Below are 21750 nucleotides of genomic sequence, written 5' to 3'. Positions count from 1 at the left end.
TGGACCTGCACATTATACCATTGTACGACATATAGTTCAGGAGATATCACGTCATAAATACTGAGATGCGTGGAGACCTAGCTATTTTTTAAACGGAGTGCAAATTACCCAGACTACACTCATCCAGAGTTTGATAAAGAGAACACTTATAAACTTCCAACAAACTATAATTTCAGTTTCCTAAACTCTTTCTCTTTTAGAAACTAGTAAAATCAACAAAATTACTGTTTTGTGTCTGCAACCAAAGATTTTTCTTGCTTAACATCGAATATTTAACACACTAACTCATCTGTACAATTTTCAGACATTTTAAGCTGTTTAGTACATGGGAGTTTGAGACCTGAAGGCTTGGGAAAAGTGGTGGAAGGGGGTGATGGTTTACTGGTACCTACTGCACAGTACAGAATTACTAAAATAACATGAAAAAGGGCATGTTGAAATAGGTTGGGATTGGTGAAAGAGAGATGCAATTGGTAAAGAGTGTTGGTATTGGTAAAAAAGTTTTGCAGTTGGTTAACAATTAAAAAAATAAACCACCTCAGTCACTCATATCTTCAGAGCACCATGTGTGGTACTGGAAAACCGTACGCCTAAGGTTGGTGATGAAAAATGCTAATTTCCTTTCATATCTCTGAACTCAATGTCTCCTTCATTGTGAAAGGATGCCAACTCAGTTTTTCAGACACAAAATGGGAATGCATGAAGGATGTAACAGGGAGGCAGGGGCGTCATCATGGTCCTGCTGTGAGCCTAAAGATGTGTATGTAGAGTGAGCAATCTATACAGTAGCTCGAGATGGGACATGAATAAAAAGAGCAACACCACTTCCAGAATTACATAAATATGTTAGTAATTATATGTATAAAAACAAAGATGAGGTGACTTACCGAACAAAAGCGCTGGCAGGTCGATAGACACACAACCAAACACAAACATACACACAAAATTGAAGCTTTCGCAACAAACTGTTGCCTCATCAGGAAAGAGGGAAGGAGAGGGGAAGACGAAAGGAAGTGGGTTTTAAGGGAGAGGGTAAGGAGTCATTCCAATCCCGGGAGCGGAAAGACTTACCTTAGGGGGAAAAAAGGACAGGTATACACTCGCACACACGCACATATCCATCCACACATACAGACACAAGCAGACAGGTCTTTAAATATGTCTGCTTGTGTCTGTATGTGTGGATGGATATGTGCGTGTGTGCCAGTGTATACCTGTCCTTTTTTCCCCCTAAGGTAAGTCTTTCCGCTCCCGGGATTGGAATGACTCCTTACCCTCTCCCTTAAAACCCACTTCCTTTCGTCTTCCCCTCTCCTTCCCTCTTTCCTGATGAGGCAACAGTTTGTTGCGAAAGCTTCAATTTTGTGTGTATGTTTGTGTTTGGTTGTGTGTCTATCGACCTGCCAGCGCTTTTGTTCGGTAAGTCACCTCATCTTTGTTTTTATATATAATTTTTCCCACGTGGAATGTTTCCTTCCATTATATTAGTAATTATATGCATGCATGTTTGCTAAGTTTTAATCATCTTCTGTTGCTGCACAGAGCTGACATGTGTAATGTACCATAAAATGATTTGTGGTTTAGCAGACAGTTAACGAAGTAAGAACACTAACATTTAGTCCATACAATTAACTTGTATGCCTCACACAATACACCAAGCTGATGAATAAAAAAGGAAAACTAGAATTGAAATGAGAGCAGAAAAAAAGAATGACCTGAAGATAATCAAATGGAACTATTGAAGGGTAGGGTGAAAATTCCCATACGGTCACAGGCTGTGAGAAATAAAAGAAGATTACATAAAAAGACAACAATATTTCAAATGTAAACATCAGTTCTCATTTACCTGTACTAGTCTATCTACTGCCTTTACTTATTAGTATTGCTCAGTATGATACACTCACACATTATATGGTGCTCTGCACAATGCTTTTCACATCCATCATGTGAAACCCAACGTGCACCTTTCTCATATGACATACTGGAAGCTTTGGATCAAGGCAGCCAGATAGACACAGTATTTCTTGATTTCAGGAGAGCACTAGACTCGGTACCAAATCCACACTTATTATCAAAAGTATAATCATATGAGGCATCGAGTGTAATTTGTGATTTGATCGAGGATTTTTTGGTAGGGAGGACGCAACAAGTTATTGGGGATGGATAGTCATAAAAACATTTAGAAGTAACCTTGTGTGTGCCCCCAGGGAAGTGTGTTGGCACCCTTGCTGTTCACGTTGTATTTTAATGATCTTGCCGACAATTTAATAGTAACCTCAGTCTTTTTGCAGATGATTCAGTTGTCTATAATGAAGTACTGTCAGAAAGAAGCTGCATGAATAATCAGTCAGATCAAAGTGGTGCAAAGATTGGCAACTTGCTTAAAATGTTCAGAAATGTAAAAAAGAAAAAAAATGGTATCCTATGGCTACAATATCAACAAGTTGTAATTGAAATCAGTCAACTCGTACAAATACCTGGGTGTAACCAACTGCACAATACTGTAGGGATATTGCATGGAATGACCACACAGGCTCAATTATAGGTAAAACAGGTGGTAGACACTTGTTCCTTGGTAGAATACTGGGGAAATGCAATCAGCCTACAAAGAAAGTTGCCTGCAAATCACTAGTGCAATACATTCTAGAATGCTGCTCAGATGTGTGTGACCTATACCGAAAGGACTAAGAGGGGATACTGAATGTAAACACCCAGAGAAGCGCAATGTGAATAAGCACAGGCAGACTCCTGAAGATAGATGTAAACTATACCAAGAAAGCCTACTTTAGTTTCAAGAATTGCCTTTATATCATGATTCTAAAGATATACTACAATCCCCTAAAGATGGCTCCTGCAGAGATGGTGAGGACATGATTAGATTAATTATTTCGTGCACTCATTCTTCCCGCACTCCATATATGAATGGAACATGAAATAACCCCAATAACTAGTACAGGAGTGTAGATGTAGATGTAGATGCGTATTTGCTGATTATGAACACTGTATTTTTTCCCTGTGTATGCACTCTCTTCTTTCCATCTTTCACACTCTCCGTGGTTGAGGTTTCAGCTCTAAGAATTAAACTTTAATCCTACTGACAAAGGAACCTCTACTTCACTGCTTCTACATCTACTCAATGTTTTTTATTGTTTAAGGAGTAAAGAAGGATTCCATTCTATAGCTGTTTCTGTGCCTACCAATAACTTAACAACTCAACTAATCAGCGAGTTGTTACCTTTTCACCTTAAATTATTTATATTGCACCTAGTACTTTCCATTACTCTATTTAACTTTTGTTGACATTAAGCATTATATACATACTATTTCAAAATAATGTAAAGGGTAGCTAATAGGCATATGAAAACTAAATGTCACTACTCAGTATCTCAGACCCATATTATTCTTTTGATGCAGTGTCAGAAGATTAGCTTGTTTCAGTTTAATTCTAGAATAATGAAAGGGAAATACCTAAGAGTTGTGTTAATGTTTTATGTACCTATCTGGCATCCAGGAATTCACTGTACAGGCAAGTGTGAGTCTGTCTTGCCGTAATGTTCCTTCTAGAATGTTGGATAATTTTCCAGAATGTTATATACAATCTTCTGAAAGTTTGAGAATGTTCCAGAATGTAAGCACTTTTTCATCTTTTCCACTGTGAAACACATCTCTTTCTACTGAGTAAGCGCTCATAGCTCTTATGGTATGCATGTGTAACGGATGTTTTTTTCTTATTCTGGTTCGTGCTACCACCAATCCAAATACAGACTGCCCCCCCCCCCCCCCCTTTTTTTTTTTTTTTTTTTTTTTTGCACCTTGTATGTTGAGACTGAACTTTATTTTGAAAGTATGAGTTAAATTATAAAGAATCCGTTGCTAAGTATTATCTCCAGCATGCTGTATGGTACAGTACACACTATTTGGAACCCCCATCTAGTACTAATTTGCCTGAACTTCAAGAATGGGAACACACTCTACACCATAGCTCCTCATCTCACTACCCTTCTGGACTTTACCCCTGTTAAGGACCCCCCCCCCCCCTTTCCATTTTTCATTGAAGAATTTATTTTCTCTATTACTTTTTTTATCTACATCTTCACCACCCTCTCTTTTTTTTTCTCCTAGTTCTTAATTTCGCTATTCATTTCACTTCTCTTTTCCAATTCCCTCCTAATTCTTACTTGCGCTATTCATTTTCAATACTCAATTTCCTTTGTCTTAACCCATCCCTTACTTCCTACTCTGCCCCATCATCTTACGACTGAAGCTGGCACAGAGCTTCCAATGTTCTGTCTTTGACCTCCCACTGCCTCAGACACCTCCCCTTCATCTTCGTCTCTCATCATCCTCACAACAGGTGCATCCTATTCTTCCCAACCTAACTCGCCTTCCTCTCCAATGAAAGAGAATACAGTACCAACAGTTAGCTTTTTTACTTTCAAATATGTGTATCAGCAGCAGTGAAATTTCACATCATAGGGAAATTACTGGTCAGCTTTTTCCTTTACATCCCTACAATATTCCAGAATGACTTTTACTTTTGATACAATGAGTATACAGCAGTTATCATTTGTGAATGTGTGTAGTTCAATATTGCAGTTATCTGTAACCTTGCTAAAGTTGTCAGTGACAGATATCTAAAGACATATAACAATCGTGAATAGCTAAAAAACCTGTTCATGGATTCCCACCTTTACTCACATTCATCTGCTCATCTGCTGAATCACACTCATCCACAACATAAAATTGAAAACATGATATTTTCTAAAATCTGCTGAACAAATATATAAACAAACAGAGTTAAGAATATAAAAAAGTGCTAAAAAAAATGTGGCTAGCAGCTGACCTGCAGAACCACTGGATGAGTCAATCACCATGAAAACACATTAAAAGTATTCTCCTTAAAAATGCAGGTAGCAGCTGTAATAATAAGACGACATGAAAGTGTACCTGTTTTCCTTCATTTTTCCAGTGTCTATTACAAATACACAGTCATCAATGGTGACAGACGTTTCTGCTATATTTGTAGACAAGACTATCTTCCGCATTCCATTCTTTGGTTTCCTGAAAGAGAAAAAGAAAAGTGTTAGCTAGTAAAAACAATTAAGTGAAAAACAAGAGCTATTATTTAGTAAGAAAGATAATACAACTGCAGTTGATTAGGTCAAGAAATAGCACATTGCAGTATAGCTTTCCGACATAATTTGAGGTCTGACAATTATTGGACTAAAAGTAAATGTTGGGGTGATTAATCTTTCTGACAGTACAAATGTTTATAAAGCATTGTGTTTCCTGAAGTTTACCTGACAGATCGAATATTCCATCATTTTTTGGGTGTGCATTTGAGATGTTTCGAAATCAACCTCTCTACAATTCCCAAGGTGAGTCACTTGCAAGCTTTTAAATCACTTTATATGCTGTGGAGTAAATGTACATGTGTTAAGAGATATCACCATTGGCAACAAGAGCACCACTCACAGATTAAACTAGATGTGTCTATGAGTAATTCAAAGCAAGCACAGGATTTACCAAGTGTGTTGTTGATAATTATGGGTGGCACGAAGATTTAGAATATTTATTTTGAAAGCGCAGACATGAAATGAGGGGTTTCCACAATTTGTTGAGCTGGAAACTGTCGCCTCAGTTGAGCAGGTTGTCTGCTAACTGGATTTTCACAGTTTCCTTGACCATCAAATCCCAGGTGAGACCAAGCTGTAGCCAATGTCTTAACTTTCCTGTAAGCCACAGAATGGCCAGTGGAAATACACTGTTCAGCCACAGCTGATTTATTACACTGTAGAAGGCAGGTATATCACTGGTGTTCGATCCAACATTCTTTGACAGTCTATTTACTGTTCAAAGGAAATATCCTAAGTCTTCATGGCACCCATAATTATCAACAACACACTTCGTAAGCACTGTGGATTCACCGATTCAGTGCTTGCTTTGTTTTACTCTTACGTGCATCAAGTTTAATCTATGACTAATGCTCTTGTTACCAACAGTGTTGTCTCTAAAGCATGTATGTTTACTACATAGCGTACACAGTGACTTAAAAACTTGCAAGCACCTCTCCTTGAAAATGGCTGAAAGGTTATCAGCCAAAATATTGGAATCTGAATTAAAAATATCCTTGATGCATGACCAAGAAATGATGAAATATTTATACAGTGAAGCTTGTAGTACTCATCATTCACGATGATTTTTCACCAATAGTGCAATATAACAGTAACTCATCATTTTCCCTATTTACGAGCATTATGTTATATTTATTTATAGTCAGGGTCAACTAACAATCCTTGTCCCAATCTTTGAGTCTATGTAGGTCTTCCTGCATTTTGTTCAGGCTTCTGATGTTGCAACCTTCCTGTAGGCAACAGCAATGTCTAACAAAAAGCCTCATGTACCTTCCAATGTTACTCACTAGATTACTCACAAATACTATAAGGAATAATGGCCCCTAAAACACACCCTTTCAGTGCTCCAGAAATTATCTTGACACATGTCAATTTCGTTGGTTGGTTAGTCAGCTGACTGGGGATTAAAGCATCACAATGATTTTTTTTCCCTTCTTCCTTAGCCTGTATAACTTGCCTTGAATAGACAGTGACATTTATTGAACAGAAAACAATACTTCTATGATGACAATATAACTCATAAAGTGTTTGGACTTTAATAGTGGTAACATTGATTTAATTTTCATCTCCACGAGTAAAAAGGAGAATCTCTTGTCATTTTTTGTCACTGTTTTGTTCTTCTCTTATTAGTTGTTCTTAGGTGTCCATGCCCGTATCTGTATGGACATATTGTCTATGTAAATCTTACTGTATAATAAGTAATGATCAATGAAATTAATTGTATTGTGGTTCTTCATTTTACTGTCAACATTATTTTTTAATAGCTCATCTCATGGATCAAGCAGTAAGTTTCTGTAAACAGACTTAGCCAGCCTGGTTAGCATCTGTTCAGCCACCACTGTGGCCATCTGACTTAATTTATATTTATTACACGGAACTTGCTTAGTCAGGGTGTATACGCGGACAAGGAAAAAACATTCCCGGATTTTTCCCGGATTTCCCAGTTAAAAATAAACTTTCTCCCGGGTAAAAACACACTTTTTCCGTCCTAAGTAACGGTATATTTTCCCTTGGAACTGCAAAAATTTATCAATCCTTTGAATGGTTATGGTCTTGGACACGGGTGTAGAATTTTCCGGCACTTTATAAAACGAAACTCAGGGAAAAAGACACGTTTTGGAAATATCTTTGATGTGCAACAACATGTACGCTGCGTATTTTCGTATTACGAAAGTATACATCAAAATTCCACCAAACACCGCATGTTACTTTCCGAATCACTGAAATCGAGCTTGCAATGGGGTTTTGTAAGCCAGTCATAGCTCATGTCACGTGATCTCGCCAGCTGATGACAGCGAATATTTAGAGCATAGGGCACATGATGCAGTCAGCCAATAGCAACATCATTGTTAAGTAGTGGTAACACACAAGTTAATGGTTTAAATTAATATACACCGTGTTGCTACAAGAAAAGCAAAGCTTTCACATATAATATTGGTCTCTAAGGTTAATAAGCTGCAAGAGAAGCTAATTTGCATATAAAGTTGATTTTTTTGCGTGTGTTACACTTTAAGGTATATCACACAAATGTGCCAGTAAAATTTTTAATAATGACATAAATGTCTGATCTTCAGGGTTCAACATGCTTCTAAATGGCTCGTCATCAAAGAGTTGATTTTTAAATGAGACTCAAACGCTCTGTAATTTAAGAAATTCATGGTACATTCTCGCGCATAGTCCAACTTATGTTAAAGGATATTTACTTTGAAAGTAACGCTTTTCAAACCAGCATTCCCAATATTTTTCCGCGACCTGTTAGAAATAGGTTCGTTTCAGCAGTTTCCATAGAGCGCCAGGTAACAGGCGACAACGCGCTTGTGCAGCTACCATGAAGTAGGAAGCCCGTATGTACGTACATGTAAAACATTAAAAGATCTTACATTCTGATGTAAAAGCAGCAAGACATCACAGAGTACTCCAAGAGCATCAGAATTTCGTGAACCATACTAAAATGTGCACATTTAAACTGCAACTTAAAGTACACATTCGTATGTCCATATTCCCAACGAAGTAGACCTCGACCTGATATTAAGCTTTCCAGTGTGGTTTTCGGGGTGTAAATTTTCTTGGAGCACCAGTACTGTATTACATCATGTTTGGTTCTTTATTATGGTGTAATGCCATACATGCTAGAAGATGAAAACGTGCACTTGAAACACAGCGAACAGTTGAAATTAGCCAGTACTGTGGAATTAAAAATTTTGTTTCAAATACATTGACTGCCTCTGCGGAAAAGGTTAATAAAAGCCCAATTTCTTTAGCAAACAGACAAAAATAACTTCATTGTTCCGCAAGGCGATTAATGCTTGACTGTCCGAAAGGTGGAAATAAAATAAAATTTGAAACTAATTAAATATTTAAACCTTTCGTAATTATGTGACTGTATTATAATTCACTTGATATCTCCCAGCCATAGATATCCGTTTTATTTTCATTTGACGTGAGAGTAAAACAAGGGGAAACAGCAAAATTACTAAACGTAAACATGGGTCACGTGGAGACTACCCACTATAACTCAGGCTGCTCTGCGCATCAGCCCCGGATCTACGATATTTGCGAACTGGGTCAATATTTAAAAAATCGAAATTTCAAAAATATGTGCATCTTGTAGGGCACATCATTCTGAAAAGTTTGAAACATAAAACATATGTGTTTGAGAAAATGTATGACTTGTTATTTGGTCTTAAGTGTGCCAAAGTGCAGTACCACGCCTCTTCATACAGCATTCTTCTATCGCACGTCACTGTATTTTGCTCTGTGGAATTGGAAGGTGTATATTTTGTAAGCGATGCCATCAAACTATATTCAGGTCAGTGGAAATTGAAATGTCCTGTGGTGCCTCTCCTGCTCCCACTCGGCCGGTTTGACAGCCTGCCCTTCTTTTTTATTATTATTTTTTTAAAAACTCGCCATTAATAGCAGATGGGATTATTTGTAATCGGGAGTACATGAAATCTTCAGAAAATTTGCACTCTTTATTGTCTGTTAGCTGATAACTTGCTGTTTTGTGTGACATAAAATTAAATACAGGCTAATACAGGCTACATAAAACCAACATAGGCAAGAGACAAGCAAGAAAGTACACACTTCTTCAATCCTTACCTCCTAGCATTTTTTTCTCTCTAATCTTGCTACAGCTTTACATGGCGTGCTTTCTTTTCTGCGCATGAATCTATTACCTCACCAAAGTTCGTCAAACATTTTGCTACACGAAAAATGGAAATATCGTTATCTGATACTGAAAAAGCTGTTAACACTAATAATACCCAAGACTGGCGTGGTTTCTCGATCTGATTACGTCTATTTTGTCACTGTATGCTAGATAAAACAAAATAGGCCTATGAGATGAGAAGTTCCGCTTTATGCAAGACACCTTTTTTCTTTTGTGTTGTACACAACAACACGTAATGGCAGCGAAAACTCCACCTATGTTTTGAGTAATTGGAAAAACTGCATTGCCACGTGAACACAGGCAAAGAAGTAAGCCTATTTACTTCGCCAACAACACAGGAAAACATACCACAACTTCAAAACTATGACAAGTTGTATATTGTGTAGCAGAACAGCTACCAAAACAAGTGAACAATAACATCATGTAAGTTAAAAATAAAAATAGAACCCACTGACGATAGCACAAAAGTGCTGAAACGTGTATGGGTGAAACAAAAGAAAAGGGGTGTCTTGCATAAGGCGGAACTTCTCATCCCATTTTCTTAGCAAGCACAGAGACGACAAGAAGAACTGCACCACAAGATGATTATCAAAATAGGCCTTTCTAATATAGCAGCAATTTTGTAACACACCAAATAAGCAATACTGTATTGGCACTAATGGTCATTTTTATAACATGACAGAATATAATTCACAAAGTAACAATATCAAATGCCTATTAGGCCTACTAAAAGCAAAAAGCTTTATGTTAGGAAATAGTTTCACATTTCATTCATACGCACCAGTTTCTCAAGCATGAGATCGAAAAGTAGTATTACAAAATTTTTATATAAATTTGGAATCATCTTATTCTTCCACAATTGGTGTGATGTCCCCGTTTCTTCTGCTTCCTCGTTCTAACAAACCATCTTGTCATCACCAATTCTGTAGCTATTCCTGCCACTGTGAAAATTTGTTCGCCGATTAACTTCACTAACCCTGCCAGAATCACTGGTTTAGTTACCCTGCGATTATTTTGCGGTGAAGCATTGTTACATATTCGAACAAAATTTTTCTGCGTTACTTCCAAAATAGAACTTAAGCGGCTGCTAGCCGGGGACTGTACAACTGGTCCTTACTAGTGTAACGATCTGGCCAAAACTTTTCTGTCACAATTTCATTTTCTTGGATACAACGAGAAGATAATACACAATCTTTTTCACTTGTTATTCCTGTAGTCGTTTAGTTACATTCTGGTAGACTGAATCTAAGGATTTCGCTAGTAATTATAACAACGCTGATCATTTGAAAACCCAATCAAGTACATAATATGACAGCGATTGGCATTCATTCGTTCGGCTTTACTCCGCTCAGCTCATGTAGCCACATCCCTTTTGTCTGCGGAAAGTTTATTTCTAGATGCGACGAGGATTCTCCTGACAGAGACATCACGTACACTATCCACACATTCAAAAATCAACTTATAGTTCATTCAGAAATGAACTTAAAATGTATTCAAAAATGTTCAAAAACCAACAGGGATGCGTTTCAAAATCATATAAATGATCGATAGATCAACGTGCGCTGGATGCTAGGGGCTTTGTGAAACAAGGTTTTTTCGCCTCGAGAATATGAATTTGGCACCCCCTTTTCCCGGCAGCATCTAGCCGCTTGCTGCCACTGCTTGCACAGCCAACAGCCACATTCCTATAGCCAGAAGCGGGAGGATCTACTACTAAAATGCGACTCAACTGCGCATGTGCATGAGCCCGCTCGTAACTGCTAACACGAATCAAATGTAAACGGTTGTGACTTCACGCTCATCGGAGAGAATTTGTTGTTATGAAGTACTGCACAGTCTTCGCAAAGCCTTTGACACATTTGCTGTTGGCAGACGCTTGCATGAGGACTATGTGTCGTCGTCATATATGGCGCATTTCCTTTACAATTCAAGCTATTTTCCTTTTTTTTCTCTTGTTTATGTTTTATTGTTGAAGTATTATTCTGCAGCAGCGGGATACAGTAATATCCTTTGTTAGAGTAACAGTTCTTACCAGTCAAAATTACAAAAATTTAACTGAAAACTAAAACAATGAAAAATTCCCAGAATTCCAAAAAATTCCCGGAATTCCAAAATATTCCCGGAATTCCAAAATATTCCCGGGTTTTTCCTGGTGTTCTCCCGGTTGAAAAAATTCCCGGGTTTTTCCCGAATCTCCCAGTTGTCCCGAGTCGTATACACCCTGTTAGTTTATCTCTATGAAGTCCGATTTGCTTGTGCAAATAGAAATTGGTACTGCTACAATTTTAAATTTAAATTGCATAGTGGTGATAAAATCAAGTCACTGAGGACGCTTTTGATGACAGTGCTGAGAAATAATTTACTGGGAAGTAAAAGTATGTGGATCAATTGTTAAGTAAGTCAGAGCAGACAAGGTGTCTCCCAGAGCTCATTTATGAGGAGAGAAACCCAACCCACATCTGACCCCACACCAACCCTGTTAACGGCAAAGACAGTGACACAGTAAAACATACCTTCTAGTCAGGAGAGTCATAACAGTTAAAGTGAGAGACTAAAGACATAATGTATATCAGCTGGACTGTCAATGATAATACAAGGTGAAAGAAATAATTAAGGTAACAAGTGGGTGTGCCACGGGGCTCTGCATACAACAGGAGCTGTCCTTTCCAAAGTCATCCAACCCTTGATCCATTATGGTCAAAGTAATGAAGAGTGTAGCATTACACACTGTTCAACAGTGTGCTTGCTATCCCTAACAGAGAAAATTGGGTGAGGCTGAAAAAGGGCAAACTGCATCTAAAAGCAACTCAAACATACTACAAGTGGGCGATAGAGGCAGCCGGTATAGAAGGTAGTGTTAAGGGGAACCAGGCCCCAAGCAGCCCCTCAACCCTGAATGCAGTTTCAAACATTACATCAAAGAATAAAAACTACTTTTATGGAGAAAATTAAAAACAGTTCAACTGTACATGGTTAGCTCACCAACATCAGAACCAAACAAATCAGATCATGCTTAGCATGGAAAGCCAGGAGGAAGTGGCATTCCATGGGTGTGAGTTACTGTCTGTAAGGTTACACAATCACAATGTGGGAGAATAGTTCATTACATAAATCAGTTTTATGCCATATGTTCAAACAAACTGGATATGTTTAAGTGAGAAGAAGATAATGACAGTGAAATGTAAGTTGCTGCCACCAGCCTGATAGCTCTGGTGAATCAGAAACTGTAATCATTTAAAATGTGGTGCTTTCAAAGAGCGTGAGAAGTGAAGTGAATACATAAACTATGAAATGAAGATGTGCTACATTGAATATGAGATTAAAGTTAACGGAAGACACTTAGTAGAAGAAGGGACATGCTAAAAGGGGCATCAGTTATAGTATCCTGGAAAAGCAAACACTGTGCTGGGAATGGCAGTAAAGGGGCGGTAGGGCAGACCAAGATAACTATCAAACAGGTGCTGGGTTTGGTAGTTACTTAGGAATGAAGAGATTTTTTCCAAGTGTAAATGTAAATGTCGTGTGACTAGGGCCTCGCGTCGGGTAAACCATTTGCCGCGTGCAAGTCTTTCGATTTGACGCCACTTCGGTGACTTGCACGTCGATGGGGATGAAATGATGATGACTAGGACAACACAACACCCAGTCCCTGAGTGGAGAAAATCTCTGACCTAGCCAGGAATCGAACACAGGCCCTTAGGATTGACATTCTGTCATGCTGACCACTCAGCTACTGCGGGCGGACATTTGTTCCAGATAGAGCAGACTGACAACAGAATCAAACCAGTTGAAAGACTGATGATTTTAAAAAAAAAAGTGCATCTGGTTAGGCTGGTGCTGCATTTGTGCTATTCTTGAAGATATAATTAAAGTGTGGCACTATTACGTGATTCTTTGGACTGAGATAGATTGCCACTCATCATAAAGATGACCCACTGAGTTGCAGACAGGCACAACGGAAAGACTGTTACACATTATAGCTTTCAGCCAAAGTCTTCTTCAGTATACAATACTAACACACACATTTACACTAGCAAGCACATCTCCTACACACTGTGACCACTACCACCAGCAGCTCTGATTGGAATGTTACTGTCACACGAATAGCAATCCAGAGTGTGGCAGGGAAGGAGGAGGGATGGCAGGGTATGGCTGGGGAGAGAGAAGAGTGCTGTATGGTGGGGCATGCAGAGACTGGGTCACGGCATGATGATACTGCCAGGAACAGCATTGGGAGGTGGGAGAAAGAAAGCGGGGAGCAGGGAAGGGGGGGCGACGGCACAGGACAGGTGGCACACAATGAGGGTGAGGGACGTGAAAAGGGAGGAGGTAATAGGACACGCGGGGGGGTGTCTGTTTTGTGTTGTAATGTTAACTGCCATCTGCACAATTCAATTCAGAAAAGCTGGCGGTGGAGGGAAGGATCCAAATGGCACAGGTTGTGAAGCAGCCACTATAATCAAGTATTCCACGTTCAACTTGCATGTTGTGCCACAGGTTGGTCCATTTCGCTCTTGGCCAAAGTTTCGTGGCGGTCACTTGTCCTGGCATGCCCTGCCAGACAGCATTCTTCCCCCACCTGTAACTTGCTATCATCCCCCCTCCCCAGCACACTCAGGTTACTATTCAGGTAACAGTCGCATTCCGTCACTGCTGGTGGTGGTAGCGGTAGTGTAAATGAGGTGTGCTTGCTTGTGTGAATGTGTGGGTGTGTTCTCTCTGCTGAAAGCTCAAGTGCAACTTGGCCCTCCATCACTGCACTCAAAAGCCTGTGGTTGATATATTCCGCACTGTGATATTTCAAGACATGCGAGCCAACTATTACTCGAAAAGTGGACTGGTTTTGCATTGGAACAATATATGGATGTCATGCTACCTGTTGTAATCTCCCCACGGAAAATTACCCTCTACCACGCAATAATTAATAATTATCAATCAAATCATCCACATTTATTCCCTTTTGGAAAGTATCTGATCGGATTTTCTAGTAATATATGCGCCGACAGCTCGTCGACGCCAAGGTATTTTTCTAGTACGTTTATTCTTTGGAATAACAGAGAGACATATATGTATTCTCCAAGGTTATTATAGACGGATAACTAGGACAGCTTCGGAAGTATCTGTTGGAAGATTGTCGGGTTGCTAAAAGAGACATATTTGCTCTTCTTCTCGCTAAAGCGAGCTATTAACGTTTGTGCCACTAGTGGGTTATTTGAAGAGAGAGAAAAACTGTAAATGCAAATTAAGTAAGATCTGGAATCAACAGAAAACGGAACATGTAATGGAGATGGATTGAATATACAATTTTCCTCAAAAATAAGGTTTGTGACCCTTTTATTCTAGAGTGAATGACGAATGAGTTCTCTGTCTGAATCATTGATGATTGTCTTGGCCCTGTAATTAGTGGAGAAGTTTCAGTTGTGACGAAGAGAGCCTGCAATCACCGAGATTTTATAAAATCGTCCAAAAAGGCTTCGGACACATCTGAAATTCTAAATCTGTCGTAAAATGAACGAATCGTTCAAACGATCGATTTTACCAACTGAATGCAGCGCTTAACAATAATAACAGATATAAAGATCTTTTACAGCAAGCCAGCCGCTGAATATTAAGACGAAGGGCTCCACCAGTGATTCTATTGGGCTGAGTTCACGTAATGAAATATTATATTTAAAACTGTATATAGGTAAAGGACAGAGAGAGAGAGAGAGAGAGAGAGAGAGAGAGAGAGAGAGAGAGAGTGAATGAAATTAGAGAAAATACGCAGAATCCTCCATTAGTATAATTGTTTGCCTGTCTTATCACGGATCAGCCTAAAGATAAAACAGGAGGCCCTTACTTTACTGTACAGGTTTATGTGTGAGAGACATTACACCAAGTTAGCGGCAAGCTGCATTCACGTACTTTCATAATTTACAGTATAATCCATTATACTGTCTCCTGACAGGTGCTGTCCTCTTCTTTTAGTTTATAAAATTAAACGACAGTGAACATTGGAGTTACCATTCTGGTGACTGTGTTGTGAAGTTCATGCATGTACTCATTAGGTTTTGATATTTCCTGTAATTCTGCGACAAATATGACAGATTTGTTGAGTGAACAAGAAATTTCAGAAACTCAAGACAAATAACTGAATGATTCTGGACTGGAGGAAGAAATATTTGAGAGGCAAAATCTGAAGAAACTGGTAAAGGACTCTTCCAAATGACACAATACTGGCTGAAGTAATTGCTATTAGTGAAGCTATCAGCACAAGGCTTGAAAGAAGACACTTTCCTGATAAAATTGCTGCAACTGAGATGAAACAATCTACTAGCAAGTCAAGCAGGAATGAAACTTGCTAATATTGCCCAGATTGCAACATACTCCTGAGCGTAACAAAATGTTTCGGGCTTCTCCATACAAGAGTCAGTTAAATGTGAAATTTATCAAGAACTTCACACTTTTTGTTTATGAAAGGATATTTGTACTTAACAGTAAAATTTGTTATCTATCATAGAACTAAAATTAAAAGAAAAATAAACCTTGAGGCTTGGTATTTCCTAGTGTATACTGCCTTTTAAGATCTCTCGAACATGTGACAGTAATATTTGAATTAATGGCATAAATGACGGGTCTTCAGGGTCCGAAATTTTTCTAAGACGCTGGACTTCAAAAGTGTTGAAAGCAGGCTGTAGGATATATTCAGCTGTTTGATGAAGTCCTTCATCAGAAGAAGGAACACACACACACACACACACACACACACACACACACACACAAATCACACTCTCTCTCTCTCTCTCTCTCTCTCTCTCTCTCTCTCTCTCTCTCCCTCCCTCCCTCTGCAGTGCACTCCCAGTGCCTCAAAATAAGTGGCCACTGTGTGTGTGTGTGTGTGTGTGTGTGTGTGTGTGTGTGTGTGAGAGAGAGAGAGAGAGAGAGAGAGAGAGAGATATTTACCTGCTGAAAGACTAAAGACTTAGTCTGATGCTGAATAATACCCTACAGTCTACTCTTTAAGCACACTTTTGCGCCACTCAACACCTCTCCCATATTGTAACAATCTTGCTTAATTAATAATGTAACTATTATTCCAAATCAGATTTTCCATTGTTTGGAATGAATTTAGCAGAGGTACAACACAACTGTGTGTGATTTTTTGGCGAAGTGACTGTAAATCCAAAGGCTTGGAGGTCCAGCCCCCAGTTCATCCTTAGATCTTTTTTTCTGTCTCTTGTCATTACTTTCACTTCTGGCAATGAACTGTTAATGTGATGGTTTGGTTTGTGGGGCACTCAACGGAGGCGTTATCAGCACCTTTACAAATTCCCAATCTTTTCACTGTCTAGTCTGCCACTTCCTAAATGATGATGAAATGATGAGGACAGCATAAACACCCAGTCCCTGGGCGGAGAAAATCCCTGACCTGGGCGGCAATCGAACCTGGGATGCCTGATCCACGGGCAGCAATGCTAGCCAGTAGACCGCGAGCTGCAGACGAACTGTTAATGTGAAGAATATCGAGGTGCACCGTGATTAACAGCACACATTAAATAGTTGTGTGTAACTGGTCAGGTAAGTCATTTCAAGGGTGAGAGGAAGGCAATGGTGTAACACCTACAAGAGAGAAGAACGCGAAATCCCGAAGATTGGCTAAAATTTACAGACGCGCGAAATTTGGCATGGACTTCAATGCGAGATGCCTTTAATAGGTTCCACAACGAAACATTGTCTCGAAATTTGGTAGAAAATCCGAAGAAATTCTGGTCGTATGTAAAGTACACAAGCGGCAAGACACAGTCAATACCTTTGCTGCGCAGTGCTGATGGTACTGTTACCGATGACTGTGCCGCTAAAGCGGAGTTATTGAACGCAGTTTTCCGAAATTCCTTCACCAGGGAAGATGAATGGAATATTCCAGAATTTGAAACACGAACAGCTGCTAGCATGAGTTTCTTAGAAGTAGATACCTTAGGGGTTGCGAAGCAACTCAAATCGCTTGATACGGGCAAGTCTTCAGGTACAGATTTTATACCGGTTAGGTTCCTTTCAGATTACGCTGATACAATAGCTCCCTACTTAGCACTCATATACAACCGCTCGCTCACCGATAGATCTGTAACTAGAGATTGGAAAATTACGCAGGTCGCACCAGTGTTTAAGAAGGGTAGTAGGAGTAATCCATCGAACTACAGACCTATATCATTGACGTCGGTTTGCAGTAGGGTTTTGGAGCATATACTGTATTCAAACATTATGAATCACCTCGAAGGGAATGATCTATTGATACGTAATCAGCATGGTTTCAGAAAACATCGTTCTTGTGCAATGCATCTAGCTCTTTATTCGCACGAAGTAATGGCCACTATCGACAGGGGATCTCAAGTTGATTCCGTATTTCTAGACTTCCGGAAAGCTTTTGACACCGTTCCTCACAAGCGACTTCTAATCAAGCTGCGGGCCTATGGGGTATCGTCTCAGTTGTGCGACTGGATTCGTGATTTCCTGTCAGGAAGGTCACAGTTCGTAGTAATAGATGGCAAATCATCGAGTAAAACTGAAGTGATATCAGGTGTTCCCCAGGGAAGCGTCCTGGGACCTCTGCTGTTCCTGATCTATATAAATGACCTGGGTGACAATCTGAGCAGTTCTCTTAGGTTGTTCGCAGATGATGCTGTAATTTACCGTCTAGTAAGGTCATCCGAAGACCAGTATCAGTTGCAAAGATTGCTGTATGGTGTGGCAGGTGGCAGTTGACACTAAATAACGAAAAGTGTGAGGTGATCCACATGAGTTCCAAAAGAAATCTGTTGGAATTCGATTACTCGATAAATAGTACAATTCTCAAGGCTGTCAATTCAACTAAGTACCTGGGTGTTAAAATTACGAACAACTTCAGTTGGGAAGACCACATAGATATTATTGCGGGGAAGGCGAGCCAAAGGTTGCGATTCATTGGCAGGACACTTAGAAGATGCAACAAGTCCACTAAAGAGACAGCTTACACTACACTCGTTCGTCCTCTGTTAGAATATTGCTGCACGGTGTGGGATCCTTACCAGGTGGGATTGACGGAGGACATCGAAAGGGTGCAAAAAAGGGCAGCTCGTTTTGTATTATCACGTAGTAGGGGAGAGAGTGTGGCAAATATGATACGCGAATTGGGATGGAAGTCATTACAACAAAGACGTTTTCAGAAGTTTCCTTTACACCAGCTAGTGTTTTTCTTTTATACTGAGAAGTCAACTACCTGTGATTGCAATAGACTATTTTGTAATTAACTACTGAATCATAATTATCCAACAGTTTAAACCATCTACACATTTAGTTAAAATGCGTACAATAAGATTTAATGTTTAAGGGACACACTGTTGTTAATGGGTTCAAGGTGTCCTATAGCATACTGTTGCTTTAAAAACCGATACAGCTGATCTTTATATGTTCCATAAGAGAGAGAAAAGAAAATGCAGCATCAGATTGTATTACGGTGTGCTGAGAAATTGCTTGTGAATTTCTAAGTAAATATAAAACATGAAGCTGAATGTAAAATACAAAACAGAATTTTAAATCATTACAGCATCGTCAATAGTGATGTTGCTTAAAGGGCAGATACAAACCCACCAAGATGATGCTCTGTTCACAATAGGATTGAAAAAATTATATCAACTACCCTGCTCTGTGCACAATAGGATAGACAACATTATACTAATTATGTTATTATTAGCTGAAAACAGCCACAAATGGCTTGGAAGAATTTTTATACTAATTATGTTGTACAATAAATGGTAGTAGTTGCTTTTCACAAATCAAACCTCAACTAATTTACTTGGCAGTCTGTAAGAAAGGAAAGCACATTTATCTGAGTAAGCCTAGTCGGGTATTTTATTGGATTTAATATGCACTTTCTGACAAACACAATGTCACAGTGATGTAATGCACTGGTGAAAAGTTTTCGAGACACCAGATAACTTACAGAATGGGTGCAGTCGGTTACCTGTTATGCGCTGCCTGTCCAACCTACTCCGCAGATAGATTTCCCGTGCCGTACTCTCACACAAAGCTAATCCTCCCGCCATCCTGAAGACTCAGTTACAAAGGGATGCCTCCCTTTGCCACCCAGTACTGGAATAACTTAACCGTATGCCTGGAAACATGGGGACATTCTACCCAAGATTGATTGTACCCCTCCGAAAGTGGTGTTCCACCACCCATTCAGCCTATACTATATTCTGGTTCATCCCTATGACACCCTCACTCAATCCCCTTTGCGCAGGTGCCATATCCGTGACCAAGACCCAGGTGCAAGACCTGCCCAATCCACCAACTCCACAATCCGTAATCCAGTCCTTCCAGTGGTTTATCCTATTCCATCAGAAATAAGGGACAACTGTAAAAATGGCCATGTCATCTACCACCTCTTCTGTAAAAACTGCACAGCTTTTTATGTTGGTATATTAATCAATCGGCTGTCAACCAAACTGTGGCCAAGAACAAAATTCTCCTCTCAGTGGTACAACATACAATTGAACACAACATGCTCATGTTCAATGGCTACATTCAGATCCCTCCACCAGCCACCAGTTTTCCTGAACTGCGCAGACGGGAGTTATCCTCACTACTTCTCCTCTGCTCCTGCAATCCTCGTGGCCTCAACGTCCACTAACCGACTGTCCTCTGACCTTCTGACCTACCCAACAGCTTCCCCTTCCTCTGCCCTGTCACCCCTCCTAATCCTCATCCCCAAATCAGCTACATCACATGCCACATCTCACCAGCTCCAGTATGCGTGTATCACATGCCTAGCCAACTCACCTGCAGCCCCTCCCTCCCAATTTCCTTGTTGGAAAACCAGCTGCCTCCTCCAAACTGCTAGTTACCCATCTCAACCACTCTTCCATCCTCCTGCCTTTCTTTTCCTTGCTTGCACTAGCTCTAGCTTGACTATCTCCTTTACTCCTAAATTATTTTCATAAAGCAAAAAATTTTATATAAGTCATCCATGGAATTCTGATAACTGGACTTCAAGAAAGGAGAAACACTCATCAGCAACCTAAGTAATTACAAGGGTATAGCATTTACAAGGAAATACCAAAGAAAAGAGAAATGAAGCAATGTCCACAATTTCGAACAGGATTTGTGATCAAATTCAAAATAATAGTATCCACAATAGAATTTATAGCACAATTGCCTAGGCTTTCAACACTAACTATAAAAGCTGAAAATAGAATACACTAGATAATGAATACAAACACCAGAACTAATGATAAAAATACTAGGAAAAACACAGAGAAGATGTCAAGTTGCCTGTCCGGTAAGTCTCACCTGACCTGGGGTTCTGAACAACTTTTCTGAGCTCTCCCAATCTCCTAAAACTCATCAGTCCTTTTCCTTCAGCCCTCTTCCTTTCCCTTCAACCCTTCTGCCACAAGGAGCCACTGGCTCCAAAAGCTTGCAAATTTCTTAACATTTACAAGTGTGATCTCCTGCAGCCACTTTGTTAGTACTTTTTATTTACCCAATTATATTATATTTTCCAAAATTGATTATTTACTTTGGTACAGATAAGATATGGAGATTTTGCATCAGGCAGCAACAAATATCAACAAAAGTGATACCAAATTGCAATTGGTGATTTAAATGCTCAGTTAGAAATGGAAAATAGATGTATAGATGTTATAGGGAAATGACCAATAGAAAGATGTACAAACAAGAATGGCACAAAGCTGGCATAATTCTGCGGAAAGCATGCTGTGATCTCAAAGTCAAGACACTTCATGAGAAGACAAAGTAAACTGAAAATCTGAAAACACCAAGCCTGAAAAAAAAAAAGAATGTCATCTGGATCATATCTGCATGGGCAAGAACAACAAGAAGGAAATTTAAAATGTGGTTTCTCTCAGAGGAAGTAAAACCTGTTCAAATCATTGCTGATTAATATAAAAATCTAATTCACACAACTGATAAAGAAAAATTTTGACCCCAAAAAGAAGAGAATCAATGACTGTCATAAATTGATAAAAAACAATGGATATGAAGAACAAACTACAAATATAAAATTAACATGTGAGCTACAGAAAGTAATTTCTCAGCTGACCAAGTGGCCCAATAAATCCAAGAAGAAATGCCAATGGTGGAATGATGAATGTGATAAAACAGTGAAAGACAGATGCCAGGTCAGGTTAAGACATCAGAGCCAAAAACAGAAGAGTCATACTTGGAAGTCATGCATCAAAGAAAAATAAACCACAAAAATAATCAAGAGGGTTAAACGCCAATACCAAGAAGATATCCTTTTCACAGAAACAAATAGAGAGAAAACAAACCCACAAGATTGCTCCAAAACATTTAGGAGAGAACTCCATATGTACAATTCTCCAACACTAATTCTGAAAGATTAAAATAAAATGACCCATAGCAATAGAGGATACAGAAACCTTAGTAGAAAAATTTAACAAACTACGT

General features: G+C 39.3%; 1 protein-coding gene across 1 annotated transcript in view; it reads right to left on the bottom strand.

The window, feature by feature from the left end:
* The window catches only part of LOC124551227 (putative ATP-dependent RNA helicase DHX57), a 239536-nt gene that overhangs the window by 70766 nt on the left and 147020 nt on the right, over positions 1-21750 (bottom strand). The window contains exon 16 of the mRNA XM_047126220.1: positions 4948-5061. Coding sequence (XP_046982176.1) covers positions 4948-5061 — 114 coding nt within the window. The remainder of the gene's footprint in view (positions 1-4947; positions 5062-21750) is intronic.

Source organism: Schistocerca americana, chromosome 9 (genome assembly GCF_021461395.2).
Source record: "Schistocerca americana isolate TAMUIC-IGC-003095 chromosome 9, iqSchAmer2.1, whole genome shotgun sequence".
Taxonomy (NCBI): Eukaryota; Metazoa; Arthropoda; class Insecta; order Orthoptera; family Acrididae; genus Schistocerca; species Schistocerca americana.
Note: the sequence above shows the minus strand (reverse complement) of the source record. Positions and strands in the feature narration are given on the sequence as shown.